Below are 23,488 nucleotides of genomic sequence, written 5' to 3' on the forward strand. Positions count from 1 at the left end.
TATTTGCAATGTCAATAGCTCAAACTCGCGTAAATGCGAGACCTAATGCATTGCAAATGCTTGTTATTGAATGAGGGTGAAGTGTAAGGAAGAAATTGTCTCTGATGTAATGATAGTACCAGAGTCCTCGGGGCACATTTATGAGAAGTAGAGGAGAGTGCTAGAGGAATACAACACATAAGAGGGAGCTAATAAAACAGGAGAGACCGGCAAGAAGGTGGTACCTGGAAAGAACAAGCTGTCGCCATTGTGAAACAAGCAGGAAGTGGGATAAGGGAGGGGGTGGCAAATGGTGTGCACTTTCGCGGCCGCTTTGATGTTCTCAGTGGCCGCGAAAGTGCCACAAATCAGTGGCCAAAAATCTTTTAGTGCAAGCTTTGAATTTTTTAGTATGTGTCCCTACCAGGGGGAGGGATGGCGAACACGGATATTTTAAGGGGAAGGCAAAGGTTTATAAAGAGGAAACAAGTATAACGAGAAAACATAGTTCCCAACGAAGTCAGTGGGTTCAGGCTCGCACATGCTTCCTCTAACCCATTGTTGTAACCCTGTGAGGCTGCTGCCCTAAGCTCCCTCTCTCCCTCCCTGAATATAATGAACTGCAGCGCGAATTTACTCGGCTGGGACTACTGTCATAAGTAGTAAACAGTAAATGATGCAGGCTTGAGAAATAGGTAAGCTGTAGACAGAACCAGTAAGCAATGCATACGAAAGAGAACAGTCATACTAAAGCAAAAAGTTACGTAGCACTGCTGCCCTCATACAAAATGTTGAGCACAATGTTAAAGCGCAGATGGAAGAAAGTCAACAATAGTAAACATACTTCTTGCGAGCAAATATAGATTTAATGGCTGAGGAAATCCGATATTTATAGAAAAGAGTGTAATAGTTTATTATATTACGTTTGTAGAGCGTTTTTAAAAAAAATTAACAACTTCAACCCATGCAACAGTTACTAATAGAAATTAACTAATTACACACCCAGGGAAGGTTGCGTGGCAGCTTCCTCGTACAGTGAAAAATCCAGCGTTCTCTTGAGAAACCACTGTACTGGAAATGCTTGTAAATGAAAGCCAACGTGAATAGTTATTTACAAGTGAAACTTAAATGTTTGCTCCTTACCATGCAACTCGCACCTTCGTTTAGCTTGCAATTCCAGTAAGTGAGAACTAAAACTGAAAGTACTTTTAACGCAAGCGTGCTGACAAGGTTAATTAATTGCGTTAGTTTTTTCTTTTTATTTACAGCAGGAACATATGCCCAGGGTGTTAAAGAGCTTTACAAACTATGTATGTTGAGAGAACAAGCATTTTTACACCAGGAAAACTGGAGTAAAGATAAAACAGAGAACGGGAGGGGGCGGTAGTAAAGACAACACAGACGACAGGAGCGGGGGCAGGAGTAAAGACAATACGGACAACGGAAGGGGGCGGGAGTAAAGACAAAAAACACAACGGGAGGAGGAGGGAGTAAAGACAACACGGACAACGGGAGGGGTAGGAGTAAAGACAACACGGACAACGCAAGGGGTAGAGGGGTACAGGAGTAAAGACAAGACAAACAACGGGAGGGGGCGGGGGAAAAATTGAATACGGACAATGGGAGGTGGGGGTCTGGAAATGCAACACAAACTACCGCGGGGAGGGGGCCAGAGCAAAGTGAACACGGATAACGGAAGGGAGCAAAGTAAACAGGGACAGATAGCAGCAGAGCTCGGAACACGAACAGGAATGTTACAATGCAAGCTGAGGCATGATGCGGTGATTCGAGGCCTGCGCTATACACCATTGTGCTACCTACAGCTGAGGTTCGGGACTCCGAGGAGCTGCTACTGAGTCTGCCGCGTGCCAGGAGGTGGCCGAGTCTTACCCTTAGCTTCCACAGTAGCAACAGGTTGGACGTGGGTGCCTGCTAATATATTGAGCGTGGCGCTCAAGTTAAAGTTAAAGTGTGGTGTGTGGGATGGGGGTCCTTAAGCCGTGATCGCCATTGTTGACTGTGTTAACAGAAATGCACCAGGGTGCCATGCTAGCGCCTTATTGAGACAAGGGTGATAAATGGCGTACCATTAAATTGGGTAATGGTAGGAACATCTCTTCGTTACAGCGGAAGAAACCAAGGCAACAGGCTCGTTGTGAAACGCGATACCGTTATGAAATTGTTCATGTTGGTGCGTTTTTCGTATATAAGAATTAGCAAAGGATACAGAGGCGAGAAAAAGTGAAGAAGAGAAGAGGGCCAGAGGAAAGGAAAGACGAGGCGTTGGCCGCGCGCGAGCGGCCGGAGACGCAAAATGTGGTGGGGGAAGGGGAGAAGCGGGAGTTGTGTGTGCGCGTGCGTCATCGCGATCGCTCTGAAAGCGAAAGTGATCGCGATGACGCACATGAGTTTTCAAAGTGCTGCTGGCGGCCGGCTGCGCGCGTGCACGATCGCATGAACGCAAGCGTTAGGCCAGCCAGCAGCACTTTGAAAATCCCACATACAAAATGTCTCTTCGAGCCAGCGCAAGCGCTGGGGCTCAGCGAGACCTAAAAATGGCACTATATCTGTGAACACTGCTTGGCTCTGCATCCGAAGGCACATACTGGCTCTCTGCCTGTGAGTCCATCCTGGCAGAGTATCTGTGGGCACGCCTTGGCACTCCAGCTGCAAACACAACCTTGCACTCCAAATGGCAGAAGTTTTAGTGGAATCTATTTATGGGTTATTATCTGGGGTGGCACTATGATATTAAGTTGGGGTTTGCAATTACTTTATGCTTTTGTCTTACTATAGGATAAAGTGTCAAATCGGTCACACCCTGTGATGTCATCAAGGCGCTACGGTCATGTATTGTGACTTTCGATGATGCCCTTAGAGAGGGGACGAACACATGGTGTCACCACCTCTATAAATTGAGACTAATGTTCCTGATTCTGAAATTAAACACAAGAGACCAGATTTAGATCTTGGTGGACGGGTCACTCCGTCATAATGGTCCCAGAGATCCCCACCGCTGGAATATAAATCCTACAGGGATAAACTGATTCATATTTCAGCTTGGACATGACTGGACATTGAGCGATGCTTTGCCCATTACAGGACATTGACCAACACCTTGCACACGACTGGACATTGACCAACACCTTGGACAAGACTGAACATTGACCAACACCTTTGACAAGACTGGACATTGACCAACACATGGGACATGACTGGACATTGATCAAAGCCTTGGACATGACTGGACATTGACCAACACCTGAGACATGACTGGACATTGACCAACACCTTGGCCATGACTGGACATTGATCGACACCTTCGATATGACTGGACATTGACTGACACCTTGGACATGACTGGACATTGACCAACACCTTGAACACAACTGGACATTGACCAACACCTGAGACACGACTGGACATTGACCAACACCTTGGACATGACTGGACATTGACCAACACCTTGAACACAACTGGACATTGACCAACACCTGAGACATGACTAGACATTGACCAACACCTTGGACATGACTGGACATTGACCGACAACTTGGACAAGACTGGACATTGACCAACACCTTGGACAATACTGAACATTGACCAACACCTTTGACAAGACTAGACATTGACCAACACATGGGACATGACTGGACATTGATCAAAGCCTTGGACATGACTGGACATTGACCAACACCTGAGACATGACTGGACATTGACCAACACCTTGGCCATGACTGGACATTGATCGACACCTTCGATATGACTGGACATTGACCGACACCTTGGACATGACTGGACATTGACCAACACCTGAGACACGCGACTGGACATTGACCAACACCTTGGACATGACTAGACATTGACCAACACCTTGGAAATGTCCGACACCTTGGACATGACTAGACATTGACCAACACCTTGGACATGACTGGACATTGACCAACACCTTGGCCATGACTGGACATTGATCGACACCTTCGATATGACTGGACATTGACCGACACCTTGGACATGACTGGACATTGACCGACACCTGGAACACAACTGGACATTGACCAACACCTGAGACATGCGACTGGACATTGACCAACACCTTGGACATGACTAGACATTGACCAACACCTTGGAAATGACTAGACATTCACCGACACCTTGGACATGACTGGACATTTACCAACATCATGGACATGACTAGACATTGACACCGTGGACATGACTAGACATTGATCGACACCTTGAACATGACTGGACATTGATCGATGCCTTGGATGTTGACCGACACCCTGGACATGAGTGGACATTTATCAACACCTTCGACATGACTGGACATTGACCGACACATTCGACATGACTGGACATTGACCAACAACTTGGAAATGTCTGACACCTTAGACATGACTAGACATTGACCAACACCTTGGACATGAGTGGACATTGACCGACACCTTGGACATGACTAGACATTCACCGACACCTTGGACATGACTGGACATTGATCGACGCCTTGGACGTTGACCGACACCTTGGACATGACTAGACATTGATCGACACATTGGACATGACTGGACATTGATCGACACCTTGGACATTGACTGACACCTTGGACATAACTGGACATTGATTGACACCTTGGACAAGAATGGACATTAATCGACACCTTGCACAAGACTGGACATTGACCGACAACTTGGACATGACTGGACATTGACCAACACTTGAGACATGACTGGACATTGACCGACACCTGAGACATGACTGGACATTGACCAACACCATAGACATGACTGGACATTGACCAAAGTCTAGGACATAACTAGACATTGACAAAACATCTTGGACATGACTGGACATTGAATGATACCTTGGAAATGACTGGACATTGATCGACACCTTGGACATGAATGGACATTGACCGACACCTTGTACATGACTGGACATTGATCGACACTTTGGACATGACTGGAAATTGACCAACACCTTGGACGTGACTGGACATTGACCAACACCTTGGTCATGACTAGACATTGATCGACACCTTGGACATGACTAGACATTGACCAACAAGTTGGACATGACTGGACATTGATCGACACCTTCGACATGACTGGACATTGACCGACACATTCGACATGCCTGGACATTGACCAACACCTTGGAAATATCCGACACCTTGGACATGACTAGACATTGACCAACACCTTGGACATGAGTGAGTGGACATTGACCGACACCTTAGACATGACTAGACATTGACTGACACCTTGGACATGACTAGACATTGATCGACACCTTGGACATGATTGGACATTGATCGATGCCTTGGATGTTGACCAACATGTTGGACATGAGTGGACATTTATCAACACCTTCGACATCACTGGACATTGACCAACACGTTGGAAATGTCCGACACCTTGGACATGACTAGACATTGACCAACACCTTGGACATGACTAGACATTCACTGACACCTTGGAACTGACTGGACATTGACCAACACCTTGGAAATGTCCGACACCTTGGACATGACTAGACATTGACCAACACCTTGCACATGACTAGACATTCACTGACACCTTGGATTGACTGGACATTGACCAACACCATGGACATGACTAGACATTGACTGACACCTTGGACATGACTGGACATTGATCGACACCTTGGACATGGCTAGACATTGATCGACACCTTGGACATGACTGGACATTGATCGATGCCTTGGACATTGACCGACACCTTGGACATGACCAGACATTGATTGACACCTTGGACATGACTGGACATTGATCGATGCCTTGGACATTGACCGAGACCTTGGACATAACTGGACATTGATCGACACCTTGGACATGAATGGACATTAATCGACACCTTGGACATGACTGGACATTGATTGACACCTTGCACATGACTGGACATTGACCGACACCTTGGACATGACTGTACATTGACCGACACTTGAGACATGACTGGACATTGACCGACACCTGAGACATCACTGGACATTGACTAACACCATAGACATCACTGAACATTGACCAAAGCCTAGGACATGACTAGACATTGACAAAATATCTTGGACATGACTGGACATTGATCGACACCTTGGAAATGACTGGACATTGATCGACACCTTGGACATGACTGAACATTGATCAACACTTTGGACATGACTGGACATTGACTGACACCTTGGACGTGACTGGACAATGACCAACAACTTGTACATGACTGGACATTGATCGACACCTTGGATATGACTGAACATTGACTGACACCTGGGACATGACTGGACATTGATCGAGACCTTGGACATGATTGGACATTAACTGACATCTTGGGTGTGACTGGACTTTGACCGACACCTTGGGCATGACTGGACATTGACCGACACCTGGGACATGACTGGACATTGACTGAAACCTTGGACATGACTGGACATTGACCACACCTGGGACATGACTGGAAATTGACCGACACCTTAGACATGACTGGAAATTGACCAACACCTTGGAAATGACTAGACATTCACCGACACCTTGGACATGACTGGACATTGACTGACACCTGGGACATGACTGGACATTGGCTGACACCTTGGACATGACTGGATATTGACCGACAACTGGGCCATAACTGGACATTGACCAACACCTGGGCCATGACTGGACATTGATCAACACCTTGGACATGACTGGACATTGACCAACACCTTGGCCATGAGTGGACATTGACCGACACCTTGGACATGACTGGACATTGATTGACACCTTGGATATGACTGGACATTAATCGACACCTTGTACATGACTGGACATTGACCGACACCTTGTACATGACTGGACATTGATCGACACCTTCAACATGACTGGACATTGACCGGCACCTTGGACATGACTGGACTGCATTGGAAATGACTGGACATTGAACGACACCTTGGACATGAGTGAGTGGACATTGACCGTCACCTTAGACATGACTAGACATTGACTGACACCTTGTACATTACTGGACATTGATCGACATCTTGGACATTGATCGACACCTTCGACATGACTGAGCATTGGGCGAAACCTTGGAAATGACTGGACATTGATTGACACCTTGGACATGACTGGACATTGACCAACACCTTGGACATGACTGGACATTGATCGTCACCTTTTGCATGACGAGACATTGACCGACACCCTGTACATGACTGGACATTAATCGACACATTGGACATGACTGGGCATTGATCGACACCTTGCACAAGACTGGACATTGACCGACACCTTGAACATGACTGGACATTGACCAACACTTGAGACATGACTGGACATTGACCGACACCTAAGACATGACTGGACATTGACCAACACCATAGACATGACTGGACATTGACCAAAGTCTAGGACATAACTAGACATTGACAAAACATCTTGGACATGACTGGACATTGACTGACACCTTGGAAATGACTGGACATTGAACGACACCTTGTACATGACTGGACATTGATTGACACTTTGGACATGACTGGAAATTGACCACCACCTTGGACATGACTGGACATTGACCAACACCTTGGTCATGACTGGAAATTGATCGACACCTTGGACATGACTAGACATTGACCAACATTTTGGACATGACTGGACATTGATCAACACCTTCGACATGACTGGACATTGACCAACACATTCGACATGACTGGACATTGACCAACACCTTGGAAATATCCGACACCTTGGACATGACTAGACATTGACCAACAACTTGGACATGAGTGAGTGGACATTGACCGACACCTTGGACATGACTAGACATTGTCTGACATCTTGGACATGACTAGACATTGATCGACACCTTGGACATGATTCGACATTGATCGATGCCTTGGACGTTGACCAACATGTTGGACATGAGTGGACATTGATCAACACCTTTGACATGACTGGATATTGACCAACACGTTCGACATGACTGGACATTGATCAACACCTTCGACATGACTGGACATTGACCAACACATTCGACATGACTGGAAATTGACCAACACCTTGGAAATGTCCGACACCTTGGACATGACTAGACATTGACCAACACCTTGGACATGAATGGACATTGACCACCACCTTGGACATGACTAGACATTCACTGACACCTTGGAACTGACTGGACATTGACCAACACCATGGACATGACTAGACATTGACTGACACCTTGGACATGACTGGACATTGATCGACACCTTGGACATGACTAGACATTGATCGACACCTTGGACATGACTGGACATTGATCGACACCTTGGACGTTGACCGACACCTTGGACATGACTAGCCATTGATTGACACCTTGGACATGACTGGACATTGACGATGACTTGGACGTTGACCGACACCTTGGACATAACTGGACATTGATCGACACCTTGGACGTGAATGGACATTAATCGACACCTTGGACATGACTGGACATTGATTGAACCTTGCACATGACTGGACATTGACCAACACCTTGGACATGACTGTACATTGACCGACACTTGAGACATGACTGGACATTGACCGACACCTGAGACATCACTGGACATTGACCAACACCATAGACATGACTGGACATTGACCAAAGCCTAGGACATGACTAGACATTGACAAAATATCTTGGACATGACTGGACATTGACCGACACCTTGGAAATGACTGGACAGTGATCGACACCTTGGACATGACTGGACATTGACCGACACTTTGTACATGACTGAACATTGATCGACACTTTGGACATGACTGGACATTGACTGACACCTTGGACGTGACTGGACATTGACCGACACCTTGGCCATGAGTGGACATTGACCAACACCTTGGACATGACTGGACATTGATCGACACCTTCATTATGACTGGACATTGACAGACACCTTGGACATGACTGGACATTGACCGATACCTTGGACTTGATTGGGCATTGACCAACACCTTGGACATGACTGGACATTGACTGACACCTTGGACATGACTAGACACTGACACATTGGACATGACTGGACATTGACTGACACCTGGGCCATGACTGGACATTGACCAACACCTTGGACATTACTGGACATCGACTGACACCTTGGCCATGACTGGACATTGATCGACACCTTCATTATGACTGGACATTGATCGACTTCTTGCAAATGACTGGACATTGACAGACACCTTGGACATGACTGGACATTGACCAACACCTTGGACTTGACTGGGCATTGACCAACACCTTGGACATGACTGGACATTGACTGACACCTTGGACATGACTAGACACTGACCGACACGTTGGACATGACTAGACATTGACCAACACCTTGGACACCTGCAACATGACTGGACATTGACCGACACCTGGGACATGACTGGACATTGACCAACACCTGGGACATGACTTGATATTGACTGACACACTGGACATGACTGGACATTGACTGACACCTGGGCCATGACTGGACATTGACCAACACCTTGGACATGACTGGACATTGACCGACACCTTGGCCATGAGTTGACTTTGACCAACACCTTGGACATGACTGGACATTGATCAACACCTTGGATATGACTGGACATTGAGCGTCACCTTGTACATGACTGGACATTGACCAACACCTTGTAGATGACTGGACATTGATCGACACCTTCAACATGATTGAACATTGACCGACACCTTGGACATGACTGGACTACCTTGGACATAACTGGACATTGACCGACACCTTGGACATTACTGGACATTGATGACACCTTGTAAATGACTGGACATTGACCGATGCCTGGGACATGACTGGACATTGATCGACACCTGGGACATGACTGGACATTGACCGACACCTTGGACATGACTGGACATTGATTGACACCTAAGACATGACTGGACATTGACTGACATCTTGGACATGACTGGACATTGATCGCCACCTTGGACATGACAGGACTTTGACTAACACCTTTGACATGACTGGACCTTATTGACACCTTATTCATAACTGGACATTGACCAACATTTGGGACATGACTGGAAATTGACCGACGCCTTGGACATTGACGGACACCTTGGACATGACTCATGGTTACGCACCTGCGCGCAACGAGAGGTACTTTACCTGAGAACACTTATTTTAGCAGCCTACACAGCAACCCTACACACTCACCTACTCCCTGCTGACGAGAGGCAACTACCTCGAACCACGTGTCCAGGGATGGCTAACGCTACACTTACTTGCACTCATTACTCGGGCATAGGCGTACCCGTCGACGCTGACTTCAGGGACCACAATTCTTTGGGGCAACACGCTGGTAGGTGTAGCAGTGTGCGACCAATTGGACTTTTGTTAATATTCAGGCTCCTTGAGCCGGTGGAGCTGACGAGCTCATGGTTACGCACCTGCGCACTACGAGAGGTACTTTACCTGAGAACACTTATTTTAGCAGCCTACACAGCAACCCTACACACTCACCTACTCCCTGCTGACGAGAGGCAACTACCTCGAAACACAATCCAGGGATGGCTAACGCTACACTTACTTGCACTCATTACTCGGGCATAGGCGTACCCGCCGACGCTGACTTCAGGGACCACAATTCTTTGGGGCAACACGCTGGTAGAGGTAGCAGTGTGCGACCAATTGGACTTTTGTTAATATTCAGGCTCCTTGAGCCGTTGGAGCTGACAAGCTCATGGTTACGCACCTGCGCGCTACGAGAGGTACTTTACCCGAGAACACTTATTTTAGCAGCCTACACAGCAACCCTACACACTCACCTACTCCCTGCTTACGAGAGGCAACTACCTCGAAACACGTGTCCAGGGATGGCTAACGCTACACTTACTTGCATTCATTACTCGGGCATAGGCGTACCCGCCGACGCTGACTTCAGGGACCACAATTCTTTGGGGCAACACGCTGGTAGGTGTAGCAGTGTGCGACCAATTGGACTTTTGTTAATATTCAGACTCCTTGAGCCGGTGGAGCTGACAAGCTCATGGTTACGCACCTGCGCGCTACGAGAGGTACTTTACCTGAGAACACTTATTTTAGCAGCCTACACAGCAACCCTACACACTCACCTACTCCCTGCTGACGAGAGGCAACTACCTCGAAACACGTGTCCAGGGATGGCTAACGCTACACTTACTTGCACTCATTACTCGGGCATAGGCGTACCCGCCGACGCTGACTTCAGGGACCACAATTCTTTGGGGCAACACGCTGGTAGGTGTAGCAGTGTGCGACCAATTGAACTTTTGTTAATATTCAGGCTCCTTGAGCCGGTGGAGCTGACGAGCTCATGGTTACGCACCTGCGCGCTACGAGAGGTACTTTACCTGAGAACACTTATTTTAGCAGCCTACACAGCAACCCTACACACTCACCTACTCCCTGCTGACGAGAGTCAACTACCTCGAAACACGTGTCCAGGGATGGCTAACGCTACACTTACTTGCACTCATTACTCGGGCATAGGCGTACCCGCCGACGCTGACTTCAGGGACCACAATTCTTTGGGGCAACATGCTGGTAGGTGTAGCAGTGTGCGACCAATTGGACTTTTGTTAATATTCAGGCTCCTTGAGCCGGTGGAGCTGACGAGCTCATGGTTACGCACCTGCGCGCTACGAGAGGTACTTTACCTGAGAACACTTATTTTAGCAGCCTACACAGCAACCCTACACACTCACCTACTCCCTGCTGACGAGAGGCAACTACCTCGAAACACGTGTCCAGGGATGGCTAACGCTACACTTACTTGCACTCATTACTCGGGCATAGGTGTACCCGCCGACGCTGACTTCAGGGACCACAATTCTTTGGGGCAACACGCTGGTAGGTGTAGCAGTGTGCAACCAATTGGCTTTTGTTAATATTCAGGCTCCTTGAGCCGGTGGAGCTGACGAGCTCATGGTTACGCACCTGCGCGCTACGAGAGGTACTTTACCTGAGAACACTTATTTTAGCAGCCTACACAGCAACCCTACACACTCACCTACTCCCTGCTGACGAGAGGCAACTACCTCGAAACACGTGTCCAGGGATGGCTAACGCTACACTTACTTGCACTCATTACTCGGGCATAGGTGTACCCGCCGACGCTGACTTCAGGGACCACAATTCTTTGGGGCAACACGCTGGTAGGTGTAGCAGTGTGCGACCAATTGGACTTTTGTTAATATTCAGGCTCCTTGAGCCGGTGGAGCTGACGAGCTCATGGTTACGCACCTGCGCGCTACGAGAGGTACTTTACCTGAGAACACTTATTTTAGCAGCCTACACAGCAACCCTACACGCTCACCTACTCCTTGCTGACGAGAGGCAACTACCTCGAAACACGTGTCCAGGGATGGCTAACGCTACACTTACTTGCACTCATTACTCGGGCATAGGCGTGCCCGCCGACGCTGACTTCAGGGACCACAATTCTTTGGGGCAACACGCTGGTAGGTGTAGCAGTGTGCGACCAATTGGACTTTTGTTAATATTCATGCTCATTGAGCCGGTGGAGCTGACGAGCTCATGGTTACGCACCTGCGCGCTACGAGAGGTACTTTACCTGAGAACACCTATTTTAGCAGCCTACACAGCAACCCTACACACTCACCTACTCCCTGCTGACGAGAGGCAACTACCTCGAAACACATGTCCAGGGATGGCTAACGCTACACTTACTTGCACTCATTACTCGGGCATAGGCGTACCCGCCGACGCTGACTTCAGGGACCACAATTCTTTGGGGCAACACGCTGGTAGGTGTAGCAGTGTGCGACCAATTGAACTTTTGTTAATATTCAGGCTCCTTGAGCCGGTGGAGCTGACGAGCTCATGGTTACGCACCTGCGCGCTACGAGAGGTACTTTACCTGAGAACACTTATTTTAGCAGCCTACACAGCAACCCTACACACTCACCTACTCCATGCTGACGAGAGGCAACTACCTCGAAACACGTGTCCAGGGATGGCTAACGCTACACTTACTTGCACTCATTACTCGGGCATAGGCGTACCTGCGGACGCTGACTTCAGGGACCACAATTCTTTGGGGCAACACGCTGGTAGGTGTAGCAGTGTGCGACCAATTGGACTTTTGTTAATATTCAGGCTCCTTGAGCCGGTGGAGCTGACGAGCTCATGGTTACGCACCTGCGCGCTACGAGAGGTACTTTACCTGAGAACACTTATTTTAGCAGCCTACACAGCAACCCTACACACTCACCTACTCCCTGCTGACGAGAGGCAACTACCTCGAAACACGTGTCCAGGGATGGCTAACGCTACACTTACTTGCACTCATTACTCGGGCATAGGCGTACCCGCCGACGCTGACTTCAGGGACCACAATTCTTTGGGGCAACACGCTGGTAGGTGTAGCAGTGTGCGACCAATTGGACTTTTGTTAATATTCAGGCTCCTTGAGCCGGTGGAGCTGACGAACTCATGGTTACGCACCTGCGCGCTACGAGAGGTACTTTACCTGAGAACACTTATTTTAGCAGCCTACACAGCAACCCTACACACTCACCTACTCCCTGCTGACGAGAGGCAACTACCTCGAAACACGTGTCCAGGGATGGCTAACGCTACACTTACTAGCACTCATTACTCGGGCATAGGCGTACCCGCCGACGCTGACTTCAGGGACCACAATTCTTTGGGGCAACACGCTGGTAGGTGTAGCAGTGTGCAACCATTTAGACTTTTCTTAATATTCAGGCTCCTTGAGCCGGTGGAACTGACGAGCTCATGGTTACGCACCTGCGCGCTACGAGAGGTACTTTACCTGAGAACACTTATTTTAGCAGCCTACACAGCAACCCTACACACTCACCTACTCCCTGCTGACGAGAGGCAACTACCTCGAAACACGTGTCCAGGGATGGCTAACGCTACACTTACTTGCACTCATTACTCGGGCATAGGCGTACCCGCCGACGCTGACTTCAGGGACCACAATTCTTTGGGGCAACACCTGGTAGGTGTAGCAGTGTGCGACCAATTGGACTTTTGTTAATATTCAGGCTCCTTGAGCCGGTGGAGCGGACGAGCTCATGGTTACGCACCTGCGCGCTACGAGAGGTACTTTACCTGAGAACACTTATTTTAGCAGCCTACACAGCAACCCTACACACTCACCTACTCCCTGCTGACGAGAGGCAACTACCTCGAAACACGTGTCCAGGGATGGCTAACGCTACACTTACTTGCACTCATTACTCGGGCATAGGCGTACCCGCCGACGCTGACTTCAGGGACCACAATTCTTTGGGGCAACACGCTGGTAGGTGTAGCAGTGTGCGAACAATTGGACTTTTGTTAATATTCAGGCTCCTTGAGCCGGTGGAGCTGACGAGCTCATGGTTACGCACCTGCGCGCTACGAGAGGTACTTTACCTGAGAACACTTATTTTAGCAGCCTACACAGCAACCCTACACACTCACCTACTCCCTGTTGACGAGAGGCAATTACCTCGAAACACGTGTCCAGGGAGGGCTAACCGTACACTTACTTGCACTCATTACTCGGGCATAGGTGTACCCGCTGACGCTGACTTCAGGGACCACAATTCTTTGGGGCAACACGCTGGTAGGTTTAGCAGTGTGCGACCAATTGGCTTTTGTTAATATTCAGGCTCCTTGAGCCGGTGGAGCTGACGAGCTCATGGTTACGCACCTGCGCGCTACGAGAGGTACTTTACCTGAGAACACTTATTTTAGCAGCCTACACAGCAACCCTACACACTCACCTACTCCCTGCTGACGAGAGGCAACTACCTCGAAACACGTGTCCAGGGATGGCTAACGCTACACTTACTTGCACTCATTACTCGGGCATAGGCGTACCCGCCGACGCTGACTTCAGGGACCACAATTCTTTGGGGCAACATGCTGGTAGGTGTAGCAGTGTGCGACCAATTGGACTTTTGTTAATATTCAGGCTCCTTGAGCCGGTGGAGCTGACGAACTCATGGTTACGCACCTGCGCACTACGAGAGGTACTTTACCTGAGAACACTTATTTTAGCAGCCTACACAGCAACCCTACACACTCACCTACTCCCTGCTGACGAGAGGCAACTACCTCGAAACACATGTCCAGGGATGGCTAGGGCTACACTTACTTGCACTCATTACTCGGGCATAGGCGTACCCGCCGACGCTGACTTCAGGGACCACAATTCTTTGGGGCAACACGCTGGTAGGTGTAGCAGTGTGCGACCAATTGGACTTATGACTAGACATTGACCGACACATTTTACATGAGTGGACATTGACCAACACCTGGGATGTGACTGGACATTGACTGACACCTGGGGCATGACTGGACATTGACTGACACCTTGGACATGACTGGACATTGACCGACACCTGGGCCATGACTGGACATTGACCGACACCTTGGACATAACTGGACATTGACCAACACCTGGGCCATGACTGGACATTGATCGACACCTTGGACATGACAGGACATTGACCGACAGCTTGGCCATGAGTGGACATTGATCGACGCCTTGGATATGACTGGACATTCATCGACACCTTGGACATGACTGGACATTGATCGACACCTTGGACATGACAGGACATTGACTGACATCTTGGACGTGACTGGACATTGATCGACACCGTGGACATGACTGGAAATTGACTGACACCTTGGACATGACTGGGCACTTATTGACACCTTATTCATAACTGGACATTGACCGACATTTGGGACATGACTGGACATTTACCGACGCCTTGGACATGACTGGACATTGACCGACACCTTGGACATGACTAGACATTGACCGACACCTTCGACATGACTGGACATTGACCAACACCTGGGATGTGACTAGCCATTGACCGATACCTGGGACATGACTGGACATTGAGTGACACCTTGGACATGATTGGACATTGACCGACACCTGGGCCATGACTGGACATTGACTGACAGCTTGGCCATGAGTGGACATTGATCAATGCCTTGGACATGACTGGACATTGATCGATGCCTTGGACATGACTGGACATTGACAGACACCTTGGACATGACTGGACATTGACCAACACCTTGGACATGACTGGACATTGACCGACACCATAGACATGACTGGGCATTGAACAACACCTGAGACATGACTGGACATTGATAGACACATTCGACATGACTGGACATTGACTGACACCTTGGACATGACTAGACATTGACTGACACCTTGGACATGACTAGACATTGACCGACACCTTGGACATGACTGGACATTGACCGACACCTTGGACATGACTGGACATTGATCGACACCTTGTACATGACTGGACATTGACTGACACCAACACCTTGTACATGACTGGACATTGACTGACACCTTGGACATGCCTGGACATTGGCCGACACCTTGGACATGACTGGACATTGATCGACACCTCCAACATGACTGGACATTGATCGACACCTTGTACATGACTGGACATTTATCGACACCTTGGACATGACTGGACATTGACCGACACCTTGGACAAGACTGGGCATTGACCAACACCATTGACCAACACCTTGTACATGACTGGACATTGACCAACACCTTGGACATGACTATACATTAACAAAAGACCTTGGACATGACTGGACATTGATCAACACCTTGGACATGACTGGACATTGACCAACATATTGGACATGACATGACTGGACATTGATCGACACCTTGGACATGACTGGACAATGACCAACATCTTGGACATGACTGGACATTGATCAACACCTTAGACAAGACTGGACATTGACCGACACATTTGACATGACTGGACATTGACCAACACCTTGTTAATGTCCGACACCTTGGACATGACTAGACATTGACCAACACCTTGGACATGACTGGACATTGACTGACACCTTGGACATGACTACACATTGACCAACACCTTAGGCATGACTGGATATTAATCTACACCCTGGACATGACTGGACATTGACCGACACCTAGGGCATGACTGGACATTGATCGACACCTTGGACATGACTGGACATAGATCAACACCTTCAACATGACTTTACATTGACTGACACCTTGGACATGACTGGACTACTTTGGACATGACTGGACATTGACCAACACCTTGGACATGACTGGACATTGACCGGCACCTTGTACATTACTGGACATTGATCAACACCTTGGACATGACTGGACATTGATCGACACCTTCGACATTACTGGATATTGACCAACACCTTGGACATGACTGGACATTGACCGACACCTTGGACATGACTGGACATTGATCGACACCTTGGACATGACTGAACATAGATCAACACCTTCAACATGACTTTACATTGACTGACACCTTGGACATGACTGGACTACTTTGGACATGACTGGACATTGACCAACACCTTGGACATGACTGGACATTGACCGGCACCTTGTACATTACTGGACATTGATCAACACCTTGGACATGACTGGACATTGATCGACACCTTCGACATTACTGGACATTGACCAACACCTGGGACATGACTGGACATTGACTGAACCCTTGGACATAACTGGACATTAACCGACACCTGGGACATGACTGGGCATTGATTGACACCTTGGACATGACTGGACATTGACCGACATCTTGGACGTGACTGGACATTGACCGACACCTTGGATGTGACTGGGCATTAACCGACACCTTGGAGGTGACTGGACATTGATTGACACCTTGGACGTGACTGGAAATTGACCAATACCTTGGACATGACTGGACATTGACCGACACCTTTGATGTGACTGGACATTGACCGACACCTTGGACATGACTGGACATTGACTGACACCTTGGATGTAACTGGACATTGACTGACACCTGGGACATGACTGGACATTGACCGATGCTTTGGGCATAACTGGACATTGACCGACACCTGGGGCATGACTGCACATTGACCGACACCTTCAATGTGACTGGACATTGACCGACGCCTGGGCCATGACTGGACATTGATCGACACCTTGGACATGACTGGACATTGACCGACACCTGTGCCATGACTGGACATTGATCGACACGTTGGCCATGACTAGACATTGACCGACACCTGGGCAATGAGTGGACATTGATCGACACCTTGGACATGACTGGACATTGATCGACACCTTGGACATGACTAGACATTTACCGACGCCTTGGCCATGATTGGACATTGATCAATGCCTGGGACATGACTGGACATTGAATGACGCCTGAGACATGACTGTACATTGACCGACACCTTAGACTTGACTAGACATTGACCGACACCTTGGACGTGACTGGACATTGATCGACACCTTGGACGTGACTGGACATTGACCGACACCTGGGACATGACTGGACATTGACCGATGCCTGAGACATGACTGGACATTGACCGACACCTGAGACATGGCTGGACATTGACCAACACCTGAGACATGACTGGACATTGATGGACACCTCGGACATTACTGGACATTGACCAACACCTGAGACATGACTGGACATTGATGGACACCTTGGACATTATTGGACATTGACCAACGCCTGAGACATGACTGGACATTGACTAACACCAGAGACATGACTGTACATTGATGGACACCTTGGACATTACTGGACTTTGACCAACATCTGAGACATGACTGGACATTGACCAATACCTGAGACACAACTGGACATCACAGACATAGATTGGCATTTATTAATTGCAGACATGGCTGGGTATTCACTGACTGAGCAGACTTCACGGATCATTTACTGACACGGCCAAAACTTAGCTGCCTATTTACTGAGGATTGAGAATAAACTAATGACAGGGCATTTACTCTTGTCCTATACTTAATCGGCATTGAGTCTGGGATGTAGACCCAACAGGGCATTTACTGACACCACACACTTAGCTGCGTATTTGCTGACTGCAGAAATAAGCAGCCACTTACAGATACCAGAGACCAGAGCCAGACTCATCCTGGACCTCCCCAACGATCCCACATTACCCCCCACTTGAGAGACCTCCCCTGCCCCCATCCAGAAGAGATGCCAGTTCAAGTTCCTCATGCACACCTACAAAGCTCTCCACGAACTATGACCTGCCTACCTCAACCATTGACAGAGCTTCCACCAACCTGCTATACACCTGCGCTCCTCTTCATTCACCCTCACACACACCCTGCATTCATAGCAGCAGTGGCCGTTCCTTCTCCTACATCGCTGCCAAGACCTGGAACGACCTTCCCTTTCAGCTCCCTACAGCCCCTCGCTGGCAGACTTTAGAAAGAGACTCAAGACTAGGCCTGGGCGAAGCACTACGCTACGCTCGCGTAGTTTGCGAAGTTCGCGCTACTTCGCGCTACGCGAACTGCACGTAGCACAGTGCGAACACGCGTAGCGTAGTGTTGCGTAGTGCTGCGGTCATTTTTTGCTTGCTCGCGGTCCTCAACGTCAAGTTGGCGACCGCGAGCAAGCAAAATGACATCCTGGCGAGACTTTTTCCTTGTTCGCGATCGCGAGCATGGAAAATAAACCTCCCGGCGAGATTCCCAACGCGAGAAGGCCAGGTTTCTCATTGCGAGGGGTCGCGTATGCTCGCGACCGCTCGCGATGAGAAACTACCAGTTCCCGTTGAGAAAGCTGCAGCTCGAGTAAAAATCTACTCGAGCAGCAGAAAACTACAGCTCGCACTGTGCAAGATGCCATTTTCAATGATTGCACAGTGCCGGTTGCTTGTCCGCACTGTGCAATCATTGAAAACAACATCTTGCACAGTGCGAACATGTTACTTCGCAGTTCGCGAAGTGCTACGCGTAGCTCGCGTAGTGCGAACTTCACTTTGCGTAGCTTCGCGAAGTGCTACTTCGCGAACTACGCCCACCCTTACTCAAGACCTGGCTCTTCGACGGAGGCACAGCACCCAGATACCTCTAGGGGTGACAGTGCTGCGCTCTTCAAATGCTGATGGAATAACATAACTAAGCACATACTAAATGAAGACATGGTTAGGTGTCCAATGACCTTCCAAGCATCTCTGGGCATTTACTGACTCTCTATACTTAGTGACACTCTATACTTATCTGGGCATTTACTGACACTATACTTAGTGACACTTAATACTTAGCTGGGCATTTACAGACACTATACACTTAGTGACACTCAATACTTAGCTGGGCATTTACTGACACTCTATACTTAGTGACACTCAATACTTAGCTGGGCATTTACTGACACTCTATACTTAGTGACACTCAATACTTAGCTGGGCATTTACTGACACTCCATACTTAGTGACACTCAATACTTAGCTGGGCATTTACTGACACTCTATACTTAGTGACACTCAATACTTAGCTGGGCATTTACTGACACTATACTTAGTGACACTTAATACTTAGCTGGGCATTTACTGACTCTCTATACTTAGTGACACTCAATACTTAGCTGGGCATTTACTGACACTATACTTAGTGACACTCAATACTTAGCAGGGCATTTACTGACACTATGCTTAGTGACACTTAATACTTAGCTGGGCATTTACTGACACTATACTTAGTGACACTTAATACTTAGCTGGGCATTTACTGACTCTCTATACTTAGTGACACTCAATACTTAGCTGGGCATTTACTGACACTATACTTAGTGACACTTAATACTTAGCTGGGCATTTACTGACTCTCTATACTTAGTGACACTCAATATTTAGCTGGGCATTTACTGACACTATACTTAGTGACACTCAATACTTAGCTGGGCATTTACTGACACTCTATACTTAGTGACACTCAATACTTAGCTGGGAATTTACTGACACTATACTTAGTGACACTTAATACTTAGCTGGGCATTTACTGACACTCTATACTTAGTGACACTCAATACTTAGCTGGGCATTTACTGACACTCTATACTTAGTGACACTTAATACTTAACTGGTCATTTACTGACACTCTATACTTAGTGACACTCAACACTTAGTTGGTCATTTACTGACACTATACTTAGTGACACTCAATACTTAGCTGGGCATTTACTGACACTATACTTAGTGACACTTAATACTTAGCTGGGCATTTACTGACACTCTATACTTACTGACACTCAATACTTAGCTGGGCATTTACTGACACTATACTTAGTGACACTCAATACTTAGCTGGGCATTTACTGACACTATACTTAGTGACACTTAATACTTAGCTGGGCATTTACTGACACTCTATACTTACTGACACTCAATACTTAGCTGGGCATTTACTGACACTATACTCAGTGACACTCTATACTTAGCTGGGCATTTACGGACACTATACTTAGTGACACTCAATACTTAGCTGGGCATTTACGGACACTATACTTAGTGACACTCAATACTTAGCTGGGCATTTACGGACACTATACTTAGTGACACTCAATACTTAGCTGGGCATTTACTGACACTATACTTAGTGACACTCAGGACCACCCCACCCTCTTCCCCCTGACACACCTTCATTTATCGCTGCGAGGTCCCAGATCGGGATAGACTGGCCTGGCAGGATGACTCTCGGGGGTTCAGGCACACTCCGGCTGTGCGCCCCAGACACCCCCATGGCAGCAAAGAGGGGGTCCTGCGGGCCTGACAGCCCCCGAGCCTGCGCAGGATCCTCTCCTGTCTTGGCTCTGGACTGACCCACAGAACACAAGATGCGATCTCGTGCTCCGGGGTCCAACAGCTCGACAACACCTGAAGAAGCGCCTAGACAGCCAAGTAAATATCAAGCGCTACATGTAAATACAGATGTGATCCCACCGTTCTTGTCGTGATTCCGAAAGGCCAACATCTGTAGCAGTCCGGCTGCTAGTGGTGGGGCTGAGTCATTCATGTCAGGGGGTCCCTCTGAAGACCCGGGCGGGTGTCCGGCCCTTGTCGGGTGGGTGAATCATGACTCATGAGGGCTGGAAAAGAGTCAGTCAAATCAGGCCGGTCCTTCTGAAGGACTGGGACAGAGTCAGTCACATCAGGTTAGTCCTCTGAAGGCAGGGCACGGCCGGGGCAGAGTCAGTCTCATCAGACCGGTCGTCTAAAGATACGGGAGGGCCGGGGCAGAGTCAGTCTCATCAGACCGGTCGTCTAAAGATACGGAAGGGCCGGGGCAGAGTCACTCTCATCAGACCGTCCTCTGAAGGTAAGGAAGGGCCGGGGAAGAGTCAGTCTCATCAGACCGTCCTCTGAAGGTACGGAAGGGCCGGGACCCTGAAGGTACGGAAGGGCCGGGGCAGAGTCAGTCTCATCAGACCGTCCTCTGAAGGTACGGAAGGGTCGGAGCAGGGTCAGTCTCATCATACCAGTTCTAGGAAGGTACGGAAGGGCCGGGCAGGGTCAGTCTCATCATACCGGTCCTAGGAAGGTACGGAAAGGGCCGGGGCAGAGTCACTTACCCCGTACTGCGCGGGGCGCGCCTCCAGCGGAGCGGCGGCCGCGGGCCCCAGTAGCGCCTGGAGGAGCAGCAGTGGCAGGACAGCGCTGCGCAGGGTCTTCATGGCGCTGGAGCTCTCGAACCCGCGACCGTCCTGAGAGGAGTGCGCGCGCGCCGCCGGCCCCGCTCTTATACACCCGAGCAGATTCTTTTCCTTCATATTTTTCCTGTTTTCATTTTTCAGGTGGGGCGGGGAGGGGAGGGGACGGGCTGTCAAAAGTCACATTCATGCCGCTACAAGCCGCGATTGTAAGGCGCTGGTGTACCTGGACCCGGGCCAGCCTTGCGGGCTCCGTGGGGGCTCTGGGAGGGCTCCAGGCCTCGGGGCTACCCGCCTCCCACCCCCAAGAGGGTGGAGCGCACGGAAGAGCAGCGAGAGAAGAAGTTAAGGTGCTACAGCGCCTTGAAACAGGCTCAGCTGGGCGCAGATCACTAACCCGCAGTGTGCAGGCGGAGGATAGGGACACAGCGCCTCGAGAAGTAGCCGCACCCCCGCTCCTACGAAGAGGGGGCGGGGAGAAAAGGTAATGCAGCGCCTTGAAACGTGCTTAGCTGTGCCCTCATCACTAACGCTCAGAACGCAGGAGGACAGGGACATAGCGCCTCGAGAAGTATCGCACCTCCTCCCATACAAAAAGGGGCGTCGAGAAATGGCAATGCAGCGCCTTGAAACGGGCTCAGGTGGGCGCAGCTCACTAACCTTCAGAGCGCAGGAAGACAGGAACATAGCGCCTCGAGAGGTATCGCACCTCCTCTCCTACAAAAAGGGGCCGGAAGATACTAATGTGAGGAGAGGAATAATGTAATGCAGCGCCTTGTAGCGAAACCGGGGACTCTGAGATTTCTCCAAGCGCTGCCGAGAAGGGACCAGAAAAGGTGTAAACGAACTGCAGCGCCTGGAAGCGAGACTTGAGGCTCGGAGTTCCCGCCGTACCACCCTCTGCATGGAAAGTTGGTGTATACTTAATGCAGCGCCTTGAAGAATGCCTCGGGCGTGTACACACGGCGGGGTGCAG

At 49.0% G+C, this 23,488-nt stretch overlaps 1 protein-coding gene across 1 annotated transcript in view; it reads right to left on the minus strand.

Annotated features, from left to right (window-relative positions):
• ITIH6 (inter-alpha-trypsin inhibitor heavy chain family member 6) overlaps positions 1–22,709 on the minus strand; it is a 246,002-nt gene extending 223,293 nt beyond the window's left edge. Inside the window, 1 exon segment of the mRNA XM_085629844.1 lies at positions 22,435–22,709. Coding sequence (XP_085485970.1) covers positions 22,435–22,632 — 198 coding nt within the window. The 5' untranslated portion in view covers positions 22,633–22,709.
• Positions 22,710–23,488: the final 779 nt, after the last annotated feature.

The sequence above is a fragment of the Triturus cristatus genome, chromosome 10 (genome assembly GCF_964204655.1).
Source record: "Triturus cristatus chromosome 10, aTriCri1.1, whole genome shotgun sequence".
Lineage (NCBI taxonomy): Eukaryota > Metazoa > Chordata > Amphibia > Caudata > Salamandridae > Triturus > Triturus cristatus.